This window comes from Cydia fagiglandana, chromosome 6 (assembly GCF_963556715.1).
Source record: "Cydia fagiglandana chromosome 6, ilCydFagi1.1, whole genome shotgun sequence".
NCBI classification, from domain to species: Eukaryota; Metazoa; Arthropoda; class Insecta; order Lepidoptera; family Tortricidae; genus Cydia; species Cydia fagiglandana.
The window spans coordinates 4,194,103-4,217,186 of record NC_085937.1 but is presented as its reverse complement, the minus strand read 5'-3'; the positions used below and the strand labels follow the sequence as shown (position 1 = coordinate 4,217,186).

The following is a 23,084-nucleotide window of genomic DNA, read 5'->3' as shown; positions in this document are numbered from 1 at the left end:
TAAATCGTGCTTGATTATATTTATCGACCTCATCCTCGTCCGACAAGCTGTCTAGCAAATTTAATCGCTCCAAAGAAGAATTTAAAGAAGGTGGATCAGGGCTATCGTCAGAATAGTATTGTTTGAATGCGCGTTGGTTCCTCATCGGAATCTGATTCATAATCAGAACATACATTTTTTACGTGAATTAAAGCTAAAATCTTATGCGATCTACATAGTGTTAAATACTACAGACAAAGAAAGGAAACCATTCTATTTAAAAATATTTTAAATAAACAACGACACGTAAAATCGATAGATTCAAAACAAAAGTTAAGTACAGATAGGTTGGCAACGTACACGGTGGTTACCGTAGTTACATCTTTACAAACTTGTCAACGGTAACCGTGGTGTACATTCCAATTTACTAGTGATTATCTTTATTATTATGCCTTATGCACACAAAATGACCAATTATTCATATACTTTACCATTTTCTTATGAAACACAAAACATAATAATCATAACTTGCCTACAGAAAAGTTGTTAAAATTTAATAAAACTTATTAGAGGTACTGGCGAGCGTCGCCGCTTCGAACAGATTTTTTGATAGCGACGTTAATTTTAATTTTATGCCATATCACATATTTAATTACTATTGATAACATCATTATTAAGTAGTTTCTGTTAATAAAAGCTTAGGGAATTAGATATGTTTACGACAGGAATTTTTACTAACTAACGTACACTGTGATGCACAATGCCAATTTAAGGGTTAATTTATTAACAATAATTTGAAAATGACGAGGTACATATTGTGCTTATGTTGATGTTTATTAACATAAATATAAGTTACATTTCTTTCTCCTCAGAACCTGGGCTATAACCCCGAAAATCGAATTTCACAAATTACGGTCATTTTTCTCTGTTACTCTTAATACGCCTTTTTTGGAGTAAAAGAGAAAGATCTCCGCAATTTGCAAAATTCGGTTTTCGCGGTAGCCCATCTGTACTGTAGCAGGCGTGGCTCACTCCGCGATTTCGTCGCTTTGCTACAGGTAGCTAAAAGTACATCCGTTCGACCCCAATTTTGGGGTTTGCCATAAGCCGCGCGTGGCGCTGTCGCCACCTAGCGGCCATATCTGTGCTGATCGTGACAGGCGCGTTTTGTTAGAGAGTGAGTCTTCTGTACCTGGTACTATTATTTATTCTGTGACTGTAGCATGGTCGCCCCAGCGATAACGCTGCTGCCGTCAGCCGTAGAATCCAACCGACGAATTATTGCAAAGGGAATTGCAAAGATCTCGATGCACTTTCTACCGCGAGCTTATTGGGCGGTAATAAGCTATTTTTCAATTGCAGGCGATTTGATGCCTTTCTCGGATTGCCTTCGCGGTTGTGAAATTGAGTCGAGCTTCCTTGTTCGCGGGTTTTAGTAAATCATTGGTTGCGAGTTTCGCTGTCAATATTGTTTGGTAAGACGGGATTCGGTGGCGTAATCACACACGGATTTATTAGGATGAAGAATCATGTAAGAAAAAGTGCTCAATGACATGTGTACACTTTTTGTGACTAGTCTTGTATTCAAATTTAATTTCGCAAAGTTTTAGCTCGAATTTATAAGGGATATATTAGATAAATATATATTATATTTGTTATAAAAAACCTTATTAACTCGAGAGGGCTCTGGTAGTTTCAGTGCCGTTTTGTACCTTGCCGCAGTGACAATCAATGTGAAAGTCTCTAGGGACATCATACTATTGTCACTGTGACGGTGAAGGTACGAAATGGTACTGAAATTTCATTTCTTGAGAAAAAAATCATCATATCTTTTGAATGTCGCCCCTTTTGAAAGTTAATGTACGAGTATAACCTAAGTTGCAAACGTGCAATCTCGCTATAATAGATAAAAGTAGAACTCTAGTTTCATTTGTTACGATGTTGTGACAAAACGCACGCGGCGGCTGACAATTGAAAAACGCGCTTGTTTTTCTAACAGATGGACTGATGGGTTACATAAACATTTAAAGGTTAATACACCCACTAATGGTAACACAACAAATAATATCAATAGTCCGACAATCTAATCCATTGTGTGCCCCGCGTAGGTGTAGCCAGACTTATTAATACGCCCCATTTGAATTCATTACATCGACTTCGGTTCGATTCAAATGCTGACAAAGTGATATTTCAGTGACGCGAAGAGTAATGGTAAGTGGGTACTAAATACTCAGTGTGGAGTCTGTTTCGTATTTAAATGAAGAATTATAAGTCGCCGAGTTGAAATATCACTTCTAGACCTTATTCTTAAGCCGCCTTAATCGTCTAAAATAAAAAAATCTTTAAGTAAGATGTATGACAACGATATTTTTTATGTTATTCCTTATTAAACTTTATGTTTTTCTAGCTGAGCCTAGTTGAACCAGGAAAATCTATCACCAAGTTCATCATGCAGTCCTCTGTCCGTCGTCGTTTGTTAGACCTCTGTCCTGTCTGCTACCTAGTTTTCATTTATATTATTATCTGTTGCAATATTCAGGACAATGTAGTAACAATTATTTCAATCAGCGTAAAGCTGAGATTCCTCAATTACATTCGCGGAACAACATCATGTAATTTGCTCCTACGGTAGGCTGCATTTTAATTGGCAGAGATTCTCCTGATTCCTCATCGCAATTATGTACTAACAGCAACAAGTACACTAACAGGGAATTTATTCCGACTCATTTCACTTGGCAGATGCAGGCGAGTCTAATTCTCAACATATCCAAATTAAAAATAAAATCGAACATTGTTTTTGAATTGAAAAGTTCATTTGCGGCACTGTGCACTTTTTGTGATGGGGGAAAAAATCTCGCGACAGCGTAAGACGTAAGACTTAAGCCGGCCATGGGACCTAACCGAAAAACTGTTACAATGACATTGAGTTTTCACTTCTGCCGGCACTCCCGGAGTGCAACCCGTTGTTTTTTTGTAGACAAACTGATTCGAAAAGTTTGGACAAGAAGTCCTTTTGTCAAAATGAGACGAAGAGAAAAAGTTAAGAGCGAAGTTGAAGATTACGAGAAACCCAGTAAAAAATTGGCAGATTTATTATGGATGGTTTTATCCGTATATAATAACCGTCAATTTTTAACACTGCGGGATTGAAAGTGACGGACACCGTTTTACCGTCACGTAGACAAGAACGACCATCATATCCGTGCTGGACCATCGATATAAGAAATATGCAAATAAGTATCTTAATATTGTAAAGTATTTGTACAGACACTACGATCACAAATATCTAAAAACCCCTCTATTGTTAAGACGTTAAAATGCTATTTCAGACATTTTTGAGCATTTTCACCGCTCTGATTTATCAGATAGCGACTGTACGTAGCGATTCTCCAGTTATATATGGTTACTTGGCTAGTAACTACTAAGCTAAGCTAGTAACTACTAAGTTTGTAACTACAAACTTTAACACATTCAGTGCCGAAAACCCGACTATCGGGTATTTTATGATTTCGTTCCCAGGTCGGACGACCCGATAGTTGGGATCGTGGTACTACTGCTTTATATGACAAAATTGTTGTGGCCTGGCGCGGATGTCTTGTATGGCTGGGTGGCATTGAATGTGTTAACAGAATACATTATTGGTGCTACTGTGTGTTTGACTCGGAAATGAAGCTCGGTGGCAATTGCTCACTGCAGGGTGTTACAGAAACGCGGTACGGGGACGACATTGCTCCGGGAAAAGTGAAGCTTTCGCCACGCAGCTTGATAATCGTCACAAATTATTTAATTTTAACCGGTAATTATGAAATTATTACTTTATTACTTCCATGTAGGTAAAAAGACCGTCTTATTAGGCTGATTGTTAGAGAGCAAGCCGGTCCGTAGAAAATGGCACATGTCGCTTCATATTGAATTATACGATGTTAATTAAGAGTGATACAAACCTAGTCGCCGCCATTTTAAAAACAAAAGTATACTTGCTCTATTTTCTTTGTATAATAACAATTTTTAGAAACGACAACGAGTACCAGACACAGAAATACATATATATTAGGTACGTAATGTCTAGTTTCATGTAATTTAAACATGTTTTAAAATGAAGCCTAACCTCGATCGTTTGTATGGGAGCGGCTTTTTGGCGGCGAGATTGGTTATACAGTCAAGAGCAAGAGACACTAATAGCAAACTCAGCGTTGGCCGATCCAGTTGCCACAAAGACAAATATATAGTTCTGAACAAAATGTACTTCAGCAATGTATGTATAGTATGCACTCTTTGAGTACTTAGTAACTGGAGAGACGCCATGGCTGTCATTTTCTGTACAAAACAGTCTGCCGATTTTGCGGGGGAGGGGCGTGCGTCAAATGTACCTATGGCTATTTGTACATAATTTGTACGTAACGTACAAATAGCCATGCCAAATAAACGTCAGTCCATACGCAGAGGAATAAGCTCTTAAAGGCTACTCCGGTTATTAAATGCTCTAAGTTTGCACTACAATGAAACGCTCTAGTATTCTTTTGTCGAAGATGCTATAAGCAAGCATTATAAGGTACTAGCGGCCCGCCCCGGCTTCGTACGGGTTAACAAATTATACACCTAAAGCTCAAGAATCACTCTATTGATAGGTGAAAACCACATGAAAATCCGTTCAGTAGTTTTTGAGTTTATCGCAAACAAACATACAAACAGACAGACGCGGCGGGGGACTTTGTTTTATAAGTGTGTAGTGATATACGTTTAAAATCATCAGATTACCTACCATAAAACTCGTTTCAAAGTCCCATTAGTTTACATTATACTTGTACAGTACTAATGATCAAATCTCCGTTACTCCTCGACTGGTACGAGTCTTAGAGCATTTAATAACCGGAGTCGCGTTTAAGAGCTCCATCTGTCGAAAATCTTGCACAACTGTGCAAACTTTTGTATGGACTGACGTTTATCTGAAATGACTATTTGTACGTTACGTACAAATCATGTACAAATAGCATGTACATTTGACGTGCCCCTCTCCAGCAAAACTCGGCATACTGTTTTGTATACAGAATACATAAAATAAAAAATATACTCGTCGACTTGAGAACCTTCTCCGTTTTTTTCGTCGGTTAAAAATGACAGCCGTGGCGTCTCCAGTTTAGTAAATACTCAAAGGTACAAGTATTACGAGTAAATCGAGGCACCGCCGATTTACTTACAAACAATTGCGGTGCAATAAAAGCACGACAAACGTTCGTCGAATGTCTGATTGCCTGTCAGATGCAGAGCAGGTACAGTGCCGTACAAATAAAAATTCCTATTAACTTATTTCAACACAAATGTGCATGGGGCAGTGTATCTGTCGAATATTGTTGTCTTTTAGAATAGAATAGAATAGAATGTTTTTATTCGTGACAAAACTTAATAGATAAAACAACAGGTAATACTACCACGGTCACGAAATGGTCCCGACTCAGCAGGTGCTAGCCTAAAGGCTAGCGCTGGTCTTCCGTCGGGGCCATGGACTATTACGTCTAAATTATAAAAGAACACATTATGACTACAATATTACATAATAAAACTAAAATTACAGTTAATATGACAGTTAAAATGAGTGGCGGTTGTAAAAGAGACGAAAAGCAGTAATACTAGGAATGCGTCAAGGGTGCTTAAATGTAGCTAGTCTCAAGTTTGAGGCACTCTTCGTTTAATTGGTGTTCGAGCATAAACTTTTTAAAAGTTGATTTAAAACTGTGAATGCTTTGCAGGTTCCTAATAGGAGGAGGGATGTTGTTCCAACACTTAGTGGCTGCGTGACGAAAACTGCCGCGGAAGGCTGCTGATGTGTGTCTATGAGTTAGAAGTTGAGTCGCAGATCGCCGACCCCCGCGTGACTCGGAAATGGACAACTTCTCGTACAAATAAGTAGGAGCCTAATCGATTAAATAAGTACTTGAAATTTAACTATGTACCATCACGCTCCGCGATCGTTTAGGGTCCTAGCTAGATTGGTTGTTCCATACTGACACTATAGAATTTAAAATTTAGCAAGAACCCTAAATGGCATAACATTAAATACCGTGTGGTGCCTGTACTTATATGCAAAACTTAAAGAAAGAATTTTCGCCAACAATGTACCAAATTTTAATGGTGATAGCTTATATTAATTTATTTACATTTAATTTAGTTTTCATGTTCTTAAGTTTAAAATAACCTGATATTTTACCTAAAATTGTAGTAAAAACAATGGTATATATGTATTTTATTTACTTATACACGTACTGTACTTTTACGCATTGTACCACGCAGTAGGTCAACACATAAGTCCAGTCCAGGCTATATGTTCCAGTTGCCCAATGAATGCTCTAATTAGACCCACCAGTACAAAATTAACTAAGTATACTTCGACATCCGTAACGAACAAGTGCAGTCAGAGAGCGAACTTATTCTGGTTCGCTCGACCTTCGACTCTACAAGCGTTTGGAATAACCCCCTGCCCTTATGTAGGTCACAAATTCAATATCGAGAGATAACTCCGCGCCAGACGAGAGCTGCCAATTAAAAAGGTTAAATAGAAATTTTAATTAACTTTGACGAGATTAAGCAACGCGTACTGATTGCATTGTTGATTTCATATTGATAGGCCGAGAGTGAAACGATTTATCACGTGAAGAATGATGGTAATTTGCTGATAAAATCAATAATATTGATGTTGTTTTGAAAGTAGAACGGGACAATCAGTATTACTATGTCAATTTCGTTTTTTTTTATAACATAATGTTATGGAAAATGGCTCATCTCAGAACTGCTGTTAAGCAGGCCACTGACGAGCCTTCCTATTGGATGCCGATACAATGGATTCTTCCAAATGGACGGCATCCTAATACTAAATATTGTACGTTTTTGACATTCACGGACCGATTTTGGATTGCAGCCACGCTATTTCGACTGTTGGAAGGCTCGTCAGTGGCCACCTTTATAGAATTTGCCTTAAACCCATCTCATCAAAATGCGAAGATTCATATATGCTATTTATTCACTGAATCTCTTAGCAGATTTGTTTTAAGTAAACTTTTGATAGAGGAAACATTTGATGACAATCATGATGAAGGTTTGAATGAAGAATGAATCAATACACGATCAGACGAGGAGTCAAAAATGATAAGCAACCAGTTTAACAAAACATAGAGCGATGTATATACATATATACTACCTAGGCGGGCACGTTAGGTTAGGCACGTTAATAAAAAAAGCTTTACCTAAATGTATTTCTTAAATAAATGTATGTCTTAATTGGTAATTTTATGTCCAGAGTTGATGCTTTCGGAAAACTTGATGAGCATTTAGAAGGCATCTCAAAATTGGCAAAATAAAACAGTCAAAAGCCGGAACTGACCGAAATTGGGCCAGGGGGAGCCATTCCAATCTCTTTACCAAGAACTGGCGAATCCAAGGCTCAGGTCAAACTGTATTTGCCATGTGCGAAGGAGGTATAGCGAAAAACTAAAAAAACCGGGCAAGTGCGAGTCGGACTCGCGCACGAAGGGTTCCGTACCATAATGCAAAAAAAAAGCAAAGAAAAACGGTCACCCATCCAAGTACTGACCACTCCCGACGTTGCTTAACTTTGGTCAAAAATCACGTTTGTTGTATGGGAGCCCCATTTAAATCTTTATTTTATTCTATTTTTAGTATTTGTTGTTATAGCGGCAACAGAAATACATCATCTGTGAAAATGTCAACTGTCTAGCTATCACGGTTCGTGAGATACAGCCTGGTGACAGACGGACGGACGGACGGACGGACGGACAGCGAAGTCTTAGTAATAGGGTCCCGTTTTACCCTTTGGGTACGGAACCCTAAAAACGTTGATAGGATTAAACTTTAATACTACATGACATGGTAGCGTAGCAGCAGTAGGACAGTTCAGGTAGCGATAGGGTAGTAGGGTAGGGTAGGGTAGTTCAGGTTATTAAGGGTCTTGACCTCTTCTACTATCTTTCTCCAGTTGTCACAAACTAAGGAGACTTATTCCACTTGATTACATTTTCATCTGAAGGACTTTCTTCTCGCAGTCTCACCTTAGGGTAGGGTATTCCATCTGTGCGATATATTGGTCCAATGTCATTGCGTCTCATTCTCTCATTAAGCAAAAAGTGAGATAAAATACACAATGGACCAAGAAATTGGACAGATGGAATACCATACTTGGTAATTTTGCAACCCTTGTCCGGCAATCTTTCAAATTAGCTTACCCATCTCAATCACTGGAATTTGTGCAATATTTTCAGATAATTGTCAAAGCCGTCAGACGCCGTGTGTGTGTGTGTGTGTGTGTGTGTGTGTGTGTGTGTGTGTGTGTGTGTGTGTGTGTGTGTGTGTGTGTGTGTGTGTGTGTGTGTGTGTGTGTGTGTGTGTGTGTGTGTGTACTGGTATAGCCTATAAATGCAGTTTCTGAGTGCGAATTTTTGTTTAATGATCTTGAGGTCTTAAGGTGAACTAGATTCACTTGCGCTCGCACATCAAAGGGAACACCCAGGTCCCTCCAATGCGGTTTTAGGCCAAGGCCCGACTCCGCCCTGTCTGGCCGCGTCATTAGCGTGTGGAGCCTTTATCTGGGTCAGCCAGATTTCAAACACATGATGTTTAGTGCCGCTTTAATGACGGAGATTTCGCGTGAAAGATTACCTCGTAATTGAGTTGGTTGGCTATTCCAGGACTGGAGAATACAGCGTAGGCCTCACACAAAGACGGACAATTTAGTTGGTGAAATTCATAATTACATACCAGGGTTCGTCTAATCTAACTCTGCATCGACTTTAACAGAGGGAGTGCATTATAAACTTCATATTTTCATAAAAATGTTACATGAATGTTAACATCTCCTAACTCGACTCTAAGGACGTCATCCATTAATTACATCACACAACATTTCGATTTTTAAGAACCCCTCCCCCCCCCGTCACACTCTTTCATAGGACAAAGATATTAGGTCGTTAATACGTACTGTCACACTTGGCATGATCTCCCCCTCCCCCTGTAATGTTGCTGTGACGTAATATATGTATGAACCCTAATATAAACTTGTCGGGGTCTCATCATCATCATCTCAGCCATAAGACGTCCACTGCTGAACATAGGCCTCCTCCATAGGCGTTAGGCTCTGTGTCGTATAATTTGGAAGAAATAAACCAGGATCAGGTCAGGCTAGTATATTGTAGACAATCGAGTTTTATATTAATAATAAGACCCATCGTATGATTTCATGCGTCAACTGTTTATGAGCCAGAACAATCGGTCAAAGTGAAACGCAGCTCATTTGTATGTAAGAAAAAGACAATGATTCACAAAGAAGATTTGCGATCACGTGTAAAGTATAATGATTTACAAGACACGTTTTTCGCGTGGCGCCAACGCATTTGTTCCCAATGATCGTCGGACGCGAGCGAATCATGTGATCGGTGTAACCAGTGTATTGTGATCCTTGAAACAATAATATCGTAAGAATGCTTGCAGATGTGCAAATTGCAAAAAGTTCCCAAAAAGTTCGCAGGAGGATTCATTTAATTTCAATAACTTTTCCAGAAATCTTAGAAAAATAATTATGTACAGGAATTTAATACATTTTCCACTTTAGAAAGTTTTCCGTCGAAAATTTCGAGAAATTTAGAATATGAAAATACTTTGCACGGAGTTTCAAAATTTTGGGAGCTTTTCATCGACACCTCAAAGGCTCAAAACTTTCCACAATTGGCGGCGCGTCAAAAAAAACCGTAAACAACTCGGCGCTCATTCCAATTTTATCATAAGCCGTAGGAAAAGTGCTCAACTTTCTGGAAATTTGACCAGCCTGGAGCCTTTGAGGTAGCGGTGCCAAAAATCAACTAAAAACCTGGTGTTCCCTGTGAGCAATCGCAACAACACCCAAAACAATGTGTTGTATAACAGTGAGTCACATCTATCGCTTTCGTATCGATTGCGAACATGCCGTATCATCGTCAACAGATAATTATTAGCATATATGCGGTCGTAGAAGAATGGACTCGCCCACTCGCCATGTCGCAGGCAAAACAATCGAAAGTTTGACAAAGACCCGATAAACTTCCTGGAAATGTTCGCGCAATACATGAGTGCATATTAAAACATTAATTAAGTACGCAAGAGCCCTCTGGAATCAGCTTACCTATAGCAATAACACACTCTCATACGGATAATAGAGAAAATTGTAAACTTCAAAAAAAAAGTTAAATTTCTAAAACCTTAATAGACATTGGCCACATTTAACGAATCGGTTTAAAGGTTAGCATAAAATTTAACGGAACTGTCAAATTTGTCAAATAATTCAATAACTGACGTTAATTTTGAAACAGCCAGCCCTTAGTCAGATCACGATCGATTTGTGCCATGATTCCAACCAGCAAGAGGAGATTCTAGTAAGCAGACATATGGTAATACCAAGATGTGTGGGAAACCGAGAGACATACATGCTGAGAGCAGATAGCATTGTTAAAATGCAAAAAAGCGCGGTCAAAAAGTGCGTAAGGCAACATCAAAATGCATTCAAAGTGTCCGTAAAAGGCGAGGCGGGTTTTGCTCCATTTTTGCGCATGAACTGCCGTATATCTGATGTCCGTTACGAATTAAACCGGCTACCGTATTACGAACGTGGCTACCAAGGATTTTATTCCAAATAGTCGAACGCAGAGTCGTTCACTCAGACAACCAGTGAAATGGTGACAATTACATAATTTATAGGAATTATTGGAGGAGTAAGGTCATAATCATATCAGCCTTTTATCGCCCACTGCTGAGAGTGCTGAGAATAGGCCTCTCTTCGAGTTAGCCACTTATCCCTGAGCCAATCTCATCCAGAAGTGACCCGCAATTCGACGACATTCGGAAGATTGCGGATGAGATTGAAGAAGTAAGGTCAATACGGGTAAGTATGGCTGCGGGATAACTAACTTGCAAGTAGTAAATGTAAGAAGTCTCAATAAACACTAATCAATGTGTAAAGAAACCCCAATGTGAAGACCAGCCACACATACCCCTATTGACTTTATAATTAATTGTAAAGTAATATCATTTTTAAACATTTTCGATGTACCTACGAACTAATTTACTTGTGGCACCGGCTTCAGACTAATTTTTGACGTTAGCTGATTAATATATGCGTGTCCTCATATTTTGCAGGTTCACTCACAAAAGAGATTTTACACACATAGGTAGGTACTTAATTAAATTCCATTGAAACCATTTTGTAATCCTTTCCTTATTGGCTGTGCATTCGCATTTTCATATGAGCAAAAGTGCAAATCGTCTGTTAGGTAATCTTAAATTTCGAATCGGACCGTAACATTAGTTGGTCACTAACGCGGTGGACTCGCATGCGCCCAATTGGAATTACAGCCCAGTAAGCCGGTAGACGCAGTTTATACGATAAAAAATACGCGAGAAAAGTTATACCCCCGCATTAAAAAAGCTCAGCATTGTTATTAACTTTTAACAGTCAATACCGTTCTCCCCGTTGGATTCTCGGCATGAAAGTTTTGCAAATAACGTTACGAAATGGCCGCGTTCGTTTCATATTTTTAGTAAACTATCCTAAACTTTCGAACACGTAGAAGCTTATATTATTTTATGGCTGTTAATGAAGTATTGCTGCTTATTACTTCCTTTTTATTCTGCTTTTGTCTGACTGTTGGAAAAAGGAATCTACGAATATGTAAACAATATTTTTCGAACGCTGAAGTATTGAGTACTTACATAAAATATCCTAATCGTTTTTAAGTGCAGCGATCTTCTAGCATGGTTTGAAGTAACAACATAGGTATGTATAATTGAGGTTAGTCTCGATTGAGTAAGAAGTAGGTAGTTATAATATTATAGTTCAATTGATTCATCTTTTTTTAAATATACGAAGAAGCCACAAGAAGTTTCCAGACACTTTTTGCGTTAGCTTGTTTAGCGTAGTATAGTCATAATTATCAACAGTCTGAAGCGCTGGTGGCCTAGCGGTAAGAGCGTGCGACTTGCAATCTGGAGGTCGCGGGTTCAAACCCCGGCTCGTACCAATGAGTTTTTCGGAACTTATGTACGAAATATCATTTGATATTTGCAGTCGCTTTTCGGTGAAGGAAAACATCGTGAGGAAACCGGACTAATCCCAATAAGGCCTAGTTTACCCTCTGGGTTGGAAGGTCAGATGGCAGTCGCTTTCGTAAAACTAGTGCCTACGTCAAATCATGGGATTAGTTGTCAAGAGGCTCCCATGAGCCGTGGCAAAATGCCGGGATAATGCGAGGAAGAAGAAGAAGTCATAATCAACGTTTCATTAGTAAACGTAAAACTAGACCTACCTGAATATCTCTCCTTTGCTGCGGCATCCTCATGACCTGCTGGCCGGCATGACCTTGAGGCACAGGAGCTGGCATCCTTGGCTGCGGGGGCGCGACGTGCCTATGTACAGGAGGGGGACGTGGAACAGCAGGCCTCGGACCTTGGATGATCACGGTCGGGCACAGAGGATGCGGCCTCCGCTCCGACCACTCGACCAACGCCAGGTGTTCGGAGGGTCTGATGAGGCGCGGGGGAGCGGGGAGGTTGGCAGGGGTGTCGGGGGGGAGGGTGCGCGGGCGCGGGTCCGGCGGCCGCGCGGGTTGCCGCGGCGGCGGCGCGGGCGCGCGCCGCGCCCGAGCCTCCTCGTCGGCCATTGGTGCGCGCCAATCTGTTGACAATTACAGTTTCTTGTTTAGTGCTTTAACTTTTACGTTAACATACAAAAAATGTAAAACGATCAGAAAATATAGAGTACGATCAGTCGATCACAGACTAGCTGTCCGATTTAAACTTTAAGATACGTCAATTAATAGATCTAGAAACGATATGGATTAGATACGTCAGTGTCAAAAGTGACGTTTTTGTTTGAAGAAACCTCACATTTGACACTGATATATCTAATCCATATCGTGTCTAGATCTATTAACTGACGTATCTTAAAGTTCGAAACGGGCCGTATAATAAAATAGTTAAACCCTAAATGGCTCAACAATTAAACCCGTGACTACCTTCCTAGAGTGATGCCTAGACAACAAGATGGTATCTATGTGATAGTGACAAGTAATGCAAGATCTACCTATGTACGTTCAACGTTCAAAGTATGTAAATAGTTCAAACAAAAAGCTCGCACGGTCTTGCAATTAAAATTTTACGATCAAGGGTCGTAATTCATAACAATCAGTGTTCCCTGAGTAGATTATTATCTAAATACAACGCGATTTCTAACATTAACCACCTAGGTACCTATCGATAAGTTTCTACATAGGTCACAAAGCTCCTAAAGTCCTAACCAGGCCGCGTAGCCAAGATGCCGATCGCTTACGCTCCGTAGCGATCGAAACGCAACTGTCACTGTCGCACTTATATGGAAGAGTGATAGAGAGACATAATGCTTTTCGTTGTCGAAGCGATAGCGATTGTAACCTTGGCTAGGCCGGCTGAAGCGTGAATAATGCCTGGCATTAAGCTTAATAGTTTCTTTTTTAACCTAGAATACTTACTTACCTACCTACTCTCGGCCCGATTCGAAGTTTATACTTCAATATTACGTCTAGATACGATATCAATTAGATCTGTCAGTTCCAAAAGCGACGTTTCTTCAAACAAAAACGTCACTTTTCACACTGCCATATACGTATCCATCGATAGCGTATCTAGACGTACACTTAAAGACTACTGACCAATTAGACGATGTAGAAAGTGCGTGTACAATAGAGTCTGGCTAGTGAAAGTTGAACCTGCAAAACCGCGGTAATTTCAAAAAATCTGTAGCAGGCAACACTTTGATTACAAAGATTGCATAATCTTGATACTTTATATTATTTTCAGTACTTAATATTTTTTACGGACTTCTTACCCTTGTAAGTTTTGCTTACGTAATTACGTACATACATATTTGTTAGTATAAAAGATTAATATTACTATCTCGTTCTAACGAATAGCTTCGTCCTAATTTATATACTTAAGTAAAACATACATGTGAAGTACGGCCTTTTCATTTCAAAAATATAGCCAAACCTGCTTAATACGAGTAAAATGTTGTGGCAATGATGGGTTTTGAAGAAAATGTTAGGTACTATCATGAAAACATTTGGAATAGAAAGGTTAAGTCCAATAAATACAGCAAATAATTACTATTATTTTATTTTTAATTATTATTCAGAATAATCAAATTCAGATTCTAAATATTCTGCCTCAGATATCACTACTGTAGATTCATCTGAACTGGAAGAGTCACCATCACGGACACTAATTATAAAACTTTCCATCTCATCTGTAATTCCATCCTTTTCCTTGTATTGATTTTCGACATGAAGGACATGATCAGTCATTTTCTTCCATTCTGCCGAAGTTATGCTGTCAAAACATTCTTTGATAATTTCTTCCAATTCTTTAGCTGATCTACCAACATTTTTACTACCCACTTTCCGTTTTACTGTACTCCAAATGAGTTCGATCGGGTTGAGATCACAATGATATGGTGGGAGTCGCAGAACTTCATGACCATGAGCTCTGAGAATTTCGTCTGCCTCATATATTATATTGGTTTTGTTTTGTGTTCGTTTACTAAATCCAAAAGCTCATCCTTGTAAAAATATTCCTCAAAATTCACAGAATTTGCACGGAGCCAGGCTTGAATATCAGCTTTGCGTGTGTTTGTGTTCGGAGGCTTATTGATCTGAACAGTATGATAACTGGCATTATCAAAAACAATCACGCTGGGTCCTGGTAAATTCGGAATCAGTTTCTCCTGTAACCATCTGTTAAAATTTGTGGAATTCATATCATGATGATAATCTGCTTTTGTTGATTTAGTGCTAAAAGTCAACAGAGCATTGGGTACAAAGCCATTTTCGGAACCAGCATGAACAATTATAAATCTTTTTCCTGAAGAAATATTTTCAATTACCCCAGATGTTGACGGTCCCTGCCATGATTTTTTTGGCTTGTAATTTTGGTGCACGTAGGTTTCATCAAGATATATAATTGGTTTGTTTTCCGCACGTTTAGCTGCTATGGTTCTCAAGAATCTTTGACGCCATGCTGCAATGTCATATCTTTCTATGAGCACAGAACGTTCATTTTTATTCTGCTTAAATTCAAAACCATTACTCAATAATATTTTACGTAATGTCTCTCTGCAGCCAACAAAACCTATATCTTCTTTCAAATTTGCCAGAAGGGTCCTAAGAGTCGGAATTTGTTTTTTTACAATATAAAACTCGTTGACTTTATTCCTGATTGCTTGAAGATCAAAATTGTCTAAGTTAGAAACGGTAGCTTGATGAGGTCGCTTCTTGCCCGGTGTTCTGAAGACTCCACCGCTTTGTTGGCCCTCTTTAATTATTCGTTTCAGACTTGAGACACTAACCTCTGTAACAAGTTTTATTTTTTATTTAATTTTTGACACAAGCTTTTATTGCCGACTGTTCTTTTCTTAGTTCATTCTGTAAAGTGACTTCTAGACGGGTAATAATAATAATATTTTCACTGCAAATATCAACTCAATCAGAATCAGAGACAGTGAAGTTGGTCAAATTTAACTTGCAAGATTTGATTACAGGCACTGGGACAGGTGCAGCTAAATAAAAGCTTGTAAAAGTAAATAAGCATGAATTGAGACTAAAAATGTTCTTGCAAGTAATTAGTCAAACCATATTTAAGTTGTAGTAGCACTGTGTCATGTAAAGATCTAACAGTACTTATTTGCTTCTTTGCTCAAAATATTATATATAAAATTCTGTCAATGGTTTAGTTTGAGTACAATTTGAATTTATAACTTCTTTGAACAAACTGATATATTATTAAATTGGTAAAAACATTATAAATCTTCACATTGAAACCACTATTACCCACCAGTCAGTGAAGAAATTTCTTGCAAATATTTATTATGAGACAAAACTTCTTTTTCCTCCAACTGTTTTAGTTGTTTAAGGTTTTCCAAAACTTCTACAACTCCTTCTTCATTAGCGTCAAATCGTTCTGCAATCAAATTAAGCATAATATATTAACGTTGCTACAACTTAAACATTACATTCAAGCATCATAAGTATCATGAATGTTAAAATGAAACTAACCTATAAAACTGGTTAAGACTTGTAAACATCCCATTTTCTGGTTAAACAATGCTTCATGTTCTTCTTGTTTTTGGGTATATTTACTTAGCATAGTAAATAAAACCCGCCGTACACTACTTCTTATGGTTTTATTCATAGTTTCCGTTGAAAACTAGAAAGAACAGTCGCAAATTTTCTCCGATTTCACCGCAACTGACATATTACATGACAGCTGACATAGTGATGACATCAAACGAAGTGTTGCCAATCAAATAACTACTGGGTTCAACTTTCGTTTGCCAGACTCTACCAATAAACTCGTGCGAGATGACAGGTGGATCATAAAAAACACTAAATAAACTTTAGGGCCTTTAGGCTATTAAAACATTCCCCTGAGCACTAAATAAACGAGGCACTCCAACTCAAGTAGGGAGCGATTGACAAGCATTTGTTTGAGTTGGAAATAACGATGTATCATGCGATCCCCATACCAATTTAACGAGGGGTGACGTTTATAACGTATTTCAAATCACGTCTTCACTTGAAGAACTATAAAATATAATAAACCTCGTGTATAATACTTACTTAATATACATATATATACTAGATTCTAGATAATTTGCCGTCACATTTCTAATAGCAGAGAATTTGAACGCTATCATATTTGATAATTTTTGGCACACATATAACTGCGCCTGAAGTGATATATATCTACATATGTGTAGGTAATAACAATATTTTCAGTCTTTTTGAAAGAGGAAAAACATTATTTACACCAGGAAAAACAAAAACAAATGGTTCACTTTTAAGGTCGCAGTTTTTAGATACAATATTTGAAGTTAAAATAAGTTACATTACATACACATAAAAATATATACATATTATATTATTCTCAAGAAAGGATATACATAAATGAAAGATAGCGCCATCTATGCATTGAGCGTTGAACTCGGTGAGCGTGCACGTGGCTGCGAGTTTCCCGCGCTGCACCGGGCGACACTGCGTCTGCGGCGAGCACTTTTGGAAACCGGATTGCTCGCGGCTTTGAACTCGACGGGTTCGAATTTTAGCCGTTATCGTAACTTTTTGGTTTTCTGTTTTCCTGTTTACGTGTGTAAAGGTTTGCTACCGTTATTAATTACCTGACTCTTGAAAAAGTGATAGTAAGTAAAGTTTTTCGAATGTACCCATGTATTTCTCGATATTTGAAACAATTGAAACTCAGACGGCTTGTATGGATTTGAATTTGTCGTTAGCTTCATTTTACTGATTAAATATTTATGGAATAAATCGAAACTTTTCAATGTTTTTAACTTCTACTCTACTACTGTTGTCAAAACTGAACAAATACATAGTATGTATTGTTCTAGGACATGTTGACATGCAAAACATGCCGAAAGAAACATGTTTCCCATTAGATTACACAACTTTTAGCAATGTCTCATCTCATCCCAACCGCGCCATTTCTTCCTTCATATTGAATAAAACATGAACTAACATAGTGAGCTCTCCTATTAGTCAGAGAGCAGTTTTTGTAAATCATGCTGCCCTAGTGGATTTGCGTAAGGCAATAGATTTTAATGTAAGGAAAAACTTACTACAACTTTTTCCTTAAGGTAAAACTATGTTTATTAAATTGCTACGAGGTTTTGATTGTTATCACCTACGTATTCAGAGGATAATCTTTTGAAGGTTGAAAATAATTTTAATTAGGTACATTAGATATCTACCTACATTTTACTTTACACCTTTTTCTAATTCATAGTCATAGCATATTAAATGCAGAGGCCATAATGTTTTATAACGTTCTAATTGTATTTTCAAACAATATGTGTTCAGTCAAAAATGCATTTGTTGAAGCTATGTCGTTTGACGACTTTATCCCAAATTTTGAGGTTCCACAATTAACGCCACAGCTTGTTTATCCTGTCCGCTCACATTTTTCAACAGGGAGGGAACTACTAATACATGACCACGAAAGGAAATAAGTTATTACACATTTTGAATGAGATATGTATGACTCTTTAAGGGGATGTCATCCACATAGCATTGAATGGAAGGGTTCGAAGGACAGGTTGAACCGGAGGAATTAATTACGTGCTAATTAACCGACTCCTGCTGGAACTAGTTTGTGTTTTATGGCGACAGACGGGTGGTGCTGACTGACAGGGCCGTTTAAGGTGCTGCCCTCTTTGCATAATTTAAGTGCTTTACGTAGGTACCTACACTTAAGAGTAGGTTAATTGTACATCATTCTGAAAAGATGGCGATAAATGGGAGTAGGTACTTCCGTGTCTGTCTGTCTATTACAGAAAAAAATATTAAAGCTAGACAAGCTTGGAAAATTAAAATTTCTAATGGGTTGCAGCTAATGTAGCTACTATTAAAATTAAAGTGCGTTTTACGAAGAGCCTAACATAACAAGCTCACTGGTTCATAACAGCCTTATTACTCTTGGTTTAAAAAGATACCTAATAAGTAGGTACATTAACATTTTCCAAAACTGCTGACAACAGTTGGTTTAATCATTTCAATATTATCATATTAGTTAAGCGTGAGGTGAATAACCTTTTCAACCATGACGAACTTCTAAACAAACTGTTTAAAGATATCTATTCTAATCTACAAACAAGAGATAGCAGAACCGATAAAACAAACGTTAAAGAAAACCGATGCAGCAAATAAACGATTTACCTCAAACGTAAATTACCCGCAGAGTTCACTCACTGCCCACACTTGAATGGAACAAAGGCTTAGGATCTTAAACACAATGTAACTAGCAATTTATAAACCGATAACCAATACAACTTAACGATCACAAAGAAAACACAGCGTTTACAAAGGAAATTACGAGTAGAAAGAGCTCGCGCGATGCAATATGCGTCATTGCTATGACAACACTGTGGACGGTTTTTCGCTCCAAAACGAACGCATGCGCTTTGCGATGTATACAACCTTTTTAATATTACTTGGACATTGTAATTTCAGACTTATTGGCTTAGCGATAGGACTTATTATTGTGGTTTTACAAAATCGACTGCTTAGGGTCGCGTGCTCTGCCCCACGCAATTTGATTCTGATAGTAGCCTGCGGTAGCAATTTTCCTTTATTATTAATACCTATGTATACGCGAATATAGCTCAAAGGGGGAAATGTTACCCATTTCCTTCGTACGAGTTTTCTTAGTGTCGGCTTGTGAAAATGAACTTTTCACAGAAATTCTGGGGTGATGAAGCGGGATTTTGAATAGGTAATTCTAATAGAGTTAGTACTGGTCCCTTTAGATAAGGAAATAGGGGCAGATCAAAGACTGTAAATTAAGATTTTCTATGCATTTAATGAGATGTAGAAAAAATACTAATGCTGGTAGGGTAGAAGGTTGACAAGGGACGTCCCCCTGGGGTTTGGAAATCATAAATATCATAATTGAGTTAAGATAAATATTGCAACATCAATGTCTCTATATTAATTTTTATATTCATAGGTACTTACATAGATAAATATGCCTTTAAAAATCTGTTATTAAACATCAAATACTCGTTCAGTTACTTTTGAGCACCATTGTACACTACAGGTATATCTATTTGATTATTATTATTTTCCGGCCTGGCATAAGTATTGTCCAATCTCTCTTCCGTAGATCCTGAGAAGTCCGACAAATTTTATCTCAAGCAAAAAAAAGTGACAATGGTACCACAAAAACGCAAAACTGTTAACTTGTTAATGAACCAGATTCAGGCGGAAACATGTATGGGTCATAAATTTTGAATACAATAACGTGCTTCCACAACAATAAAATGCGGTTGTTATATTTTTTCAACTAATAAGATGTTATTAAGATAACTTTTTCACTGTTCCGAGTAAATGTAACAGTTCCTCGAAACATTTTTAAGAGTTCTGTAAAGGGTAAAAACGGGAGCCTATTACTAAGACTCTACTGTCCGTCCGTCTGTCTGTCTGTCACCAGGCTGTATCTCATGAACAGTGATAGCTAACAGTGGAAATTTTCACAGATGATTTATTTCTGTTGCCGCTATAACAACAAATACTAAAAAGTACGGAACCCTCGGTGGGCGAGTCCGACTCGCACTTGTCCGGTTTTTGTTTATGAATAAGACGCTCAAGGAAATGCATTTTGAAATGCCGCAACCTTTTCAACATCCTGTGCTTGTGATTTTAACTTTTGTATCTGACTTGATCGGAGACTTTTGGCCTTGGTTTATACTTAATATTGTATTGTATTGGAAACTATAGAAGATACTGAAATTGATCGCTTGTTATATTCACAGAAATGTGTTTAAGTTACATATAAACCGATATTTGTGTAAATAAATATATCGAAAATTCGGCCTTTGTTTCAAATTTTAGCAGGTTTAGCAGCAACTACTCTTTGCGCTGCATGCAAATACTGCAAAACGACTGTAATATGCGAACTCACCCATAAGTATCTGCAGTCCTGAACTAGGATCAAGATTATCATATTATTTTCATATTATGAAATAAATAAATCTAAATCTTAATCGGAAATTCGGAACAACTTGTTTTGTATTTAGGGTAGGTAGGTAACAGGACATTAATAAAATAATAATGGCCACTTACTGAACAAACAGCGTGAAAGCAGTTTTACGATATGAATATATAATAAAAAGATTTTATTGTTTTTTTATGCGACCACGTAATTTATTTGCAATTTTGCGGTTGTCTGATGCAAAAACGCTTCCTGCTTGTCTATTATTATTTTAATGACTAAAACAAGAAATGATATACGTACGATTAAAACTATTATTGAATTCGTGTAAACGTAATTAACGTTTTAATTGGTGTAATGTAAACGTACGCAATAAACTTACATGCAGGTATCATGCTTCAAACTAATGTCAATTCCTGGGCCCTACCGACCGCAGCCCCAACTGTGAAATATGCTTAATTATTTATGTCCGACAAACCACACGTAGATTTATAGATATTATCGGCCCTTCGCGACATAATGATAGAACAAAAACTGTCATTATAACGTGTGTAGTGTTTTACAGAAACAAGAAAAATGACCTCGAAGCCTGTAGTAAATATATGTAATCGCAGATCGAATTTATACTGGTTTATGCATTCGAATCGCCTGTGCTAGGTGAGGGAACACCCTAGATAATTATGGACAAATGTAGGCACGCACAATCTCCAGGCAATAACAATCCTTTTGCCGTTATAATAGGGACTTTGTAGACACAGAGCAAGGGTAGGGACCACCCCGGAGCTACGTGCGGTGAATACCATATTGGCAAAGGGTTGATGTATTGCTATTGGTGAATATTTGAAGACTACACGGGAAGAATGTTTAGTGAATTGGGTGCGTCGTGCGTGCATGTATGTCGACATGTCTTTCCGTGTAAAACGGGCACGAGGGGACGCATATGTCAATTACCGTTACTGACATTGCAACAACGGCGCTTTGCATCTTTTTACTGAACAACTGGTGATAGTGTTGTCTTTTGCTACATATGATAAATTAGACAATTGATCGGATCGGAATGGAGGAAGGTTTACTGGAATCTGAGCCTAGATATAGCAGTAATAATCTAATCTATCTAATACCTTTAAACGAGCAAATCTTGTCTATTTATTTATTTATATGTATGTACCTATATATATTTCGGGGATCTCGGAAACGGCTCTAACAATTTTGATGAAATTTGCTATATGGGGGCGTTGGTCGTATAGTGTTCGGGGGCGATAAATCGATCTAGCTAGGTCTTATCTCTGGGAAAACGCGCATTTTTGAGTTTTTATATGCAAAGCTCGGTCTCCCAGATATTAACTATAAACCGAAACCAAAAATGTGACTACCAATTTCACCAATGTCTTTACCCTTGTGGAAAATTTAAACAAAAAGGAGTCCTAATAAGTCCTAAATATCTGTACTCTTTTACGTTTTTCGGCATTATACCTACCTATATAGACAGAAACATAAAACATAAGCCATACTTAAATTAGCTGCTTACAATAGTGGAAAATTAATTGCCAATACCGAATAAGTAGTACAATGTGTAGATTATTTTCGCTCCGAGTATAAGTAACATGATGATGTTTCTAAACGGTAATGACATGTGGTGTAAACGCTATTCAAGTTCAGCTTTCACTTAACAACAATGATGGATTTTTTGCCAAATCGATCTCTCTACGCATTTTATTGCGAATGGCATAAAAACTGTTTGATTTGCATTTTGATAGAGCCTTTGTTGGGCTTTCCCCGTGTCATAATAGAGTTAAAAAGGCGAAAGCTGAACGCATTATTATATGGCGCCCACATAATTGTGTACGAATACGAAGTGTTAACAGCAACATAAAGCAGTTAACAGCAATATACCTATAGCTAGTGATTGATAGCTATCTCGTTGGAATAACGTTTACTTATGGGCAGTTAATTGTGTAGACTAAAAAGCAATTTGCCATTTTATTAACTTTTCGCACCATCACCCAATCAGTGACTCTGTTATTTACTTTCGCGAAGAAACCAAAAAGTGAACAAACCCATTATTGAATAAGAGTTGATCAAAACACGTAGCTATTTAAAATTAGGTTTTGAAATATATGTATCGTAACAAATGAAGGGATGTTTACAAAAACAACAACAACTGCTTAGAGCGGTTGACACTTTTTTAAGTACATTGTTAATCGTTTCAGGTGTCAACCAGTGCAGTCAGTTATGTTGTTTTTGTAAACATCCCTTCAAATGTTTCACAAAAAATAATTAGGAAAATAATTCGGGATCATAAGTAGGTACCTAGGTGTATCGATACTTGATTTATTAAGAATTGCTGATGACTGTGTACTTACCTTTAGCGTAAAAGTAAAAATATGTCATGCAATAAGAGGGCAAGCAATATTCAAATTAGTTTTTAGGGTGTGCAATGCGTTTCAAAGTGTAAAACTCATATTAAGAGCCAATTTAACATGTTTTAGCGTCAATCTACATGAATGACGAATGTTATCTTAATCAGCCACGTGAAAAAAAAC

At 37.7% G+C, this 23,084-nt stretch overlaps 1 protein-coding gene across 9 annotated transcripts in view; it reads right to left on the bottom strand.

Moving 5' to 3' along the window:
- Positions 1–23,084, bottom strand: part of LOC134664969 (rho GTPase-activating protein 23) — a 432,054-nt gene that overhangs the window by 373,701 nt on the left and 35,269 nt on the right. For all 9 annotated transcript variants that reach the window (XM_063521706.1, XM_063521710.1, XM_063521708.1 and 6 more), the window contains one exon: positions 12,318–12,685. In XM_063521706.1, the coding sequence (XP_063377776.1) occupies positions 12,318–12,685 (368 nt within the window). The remainder of the gene's footprint in view (positions 1–12,317; positions 12,686–23,084) is intronic.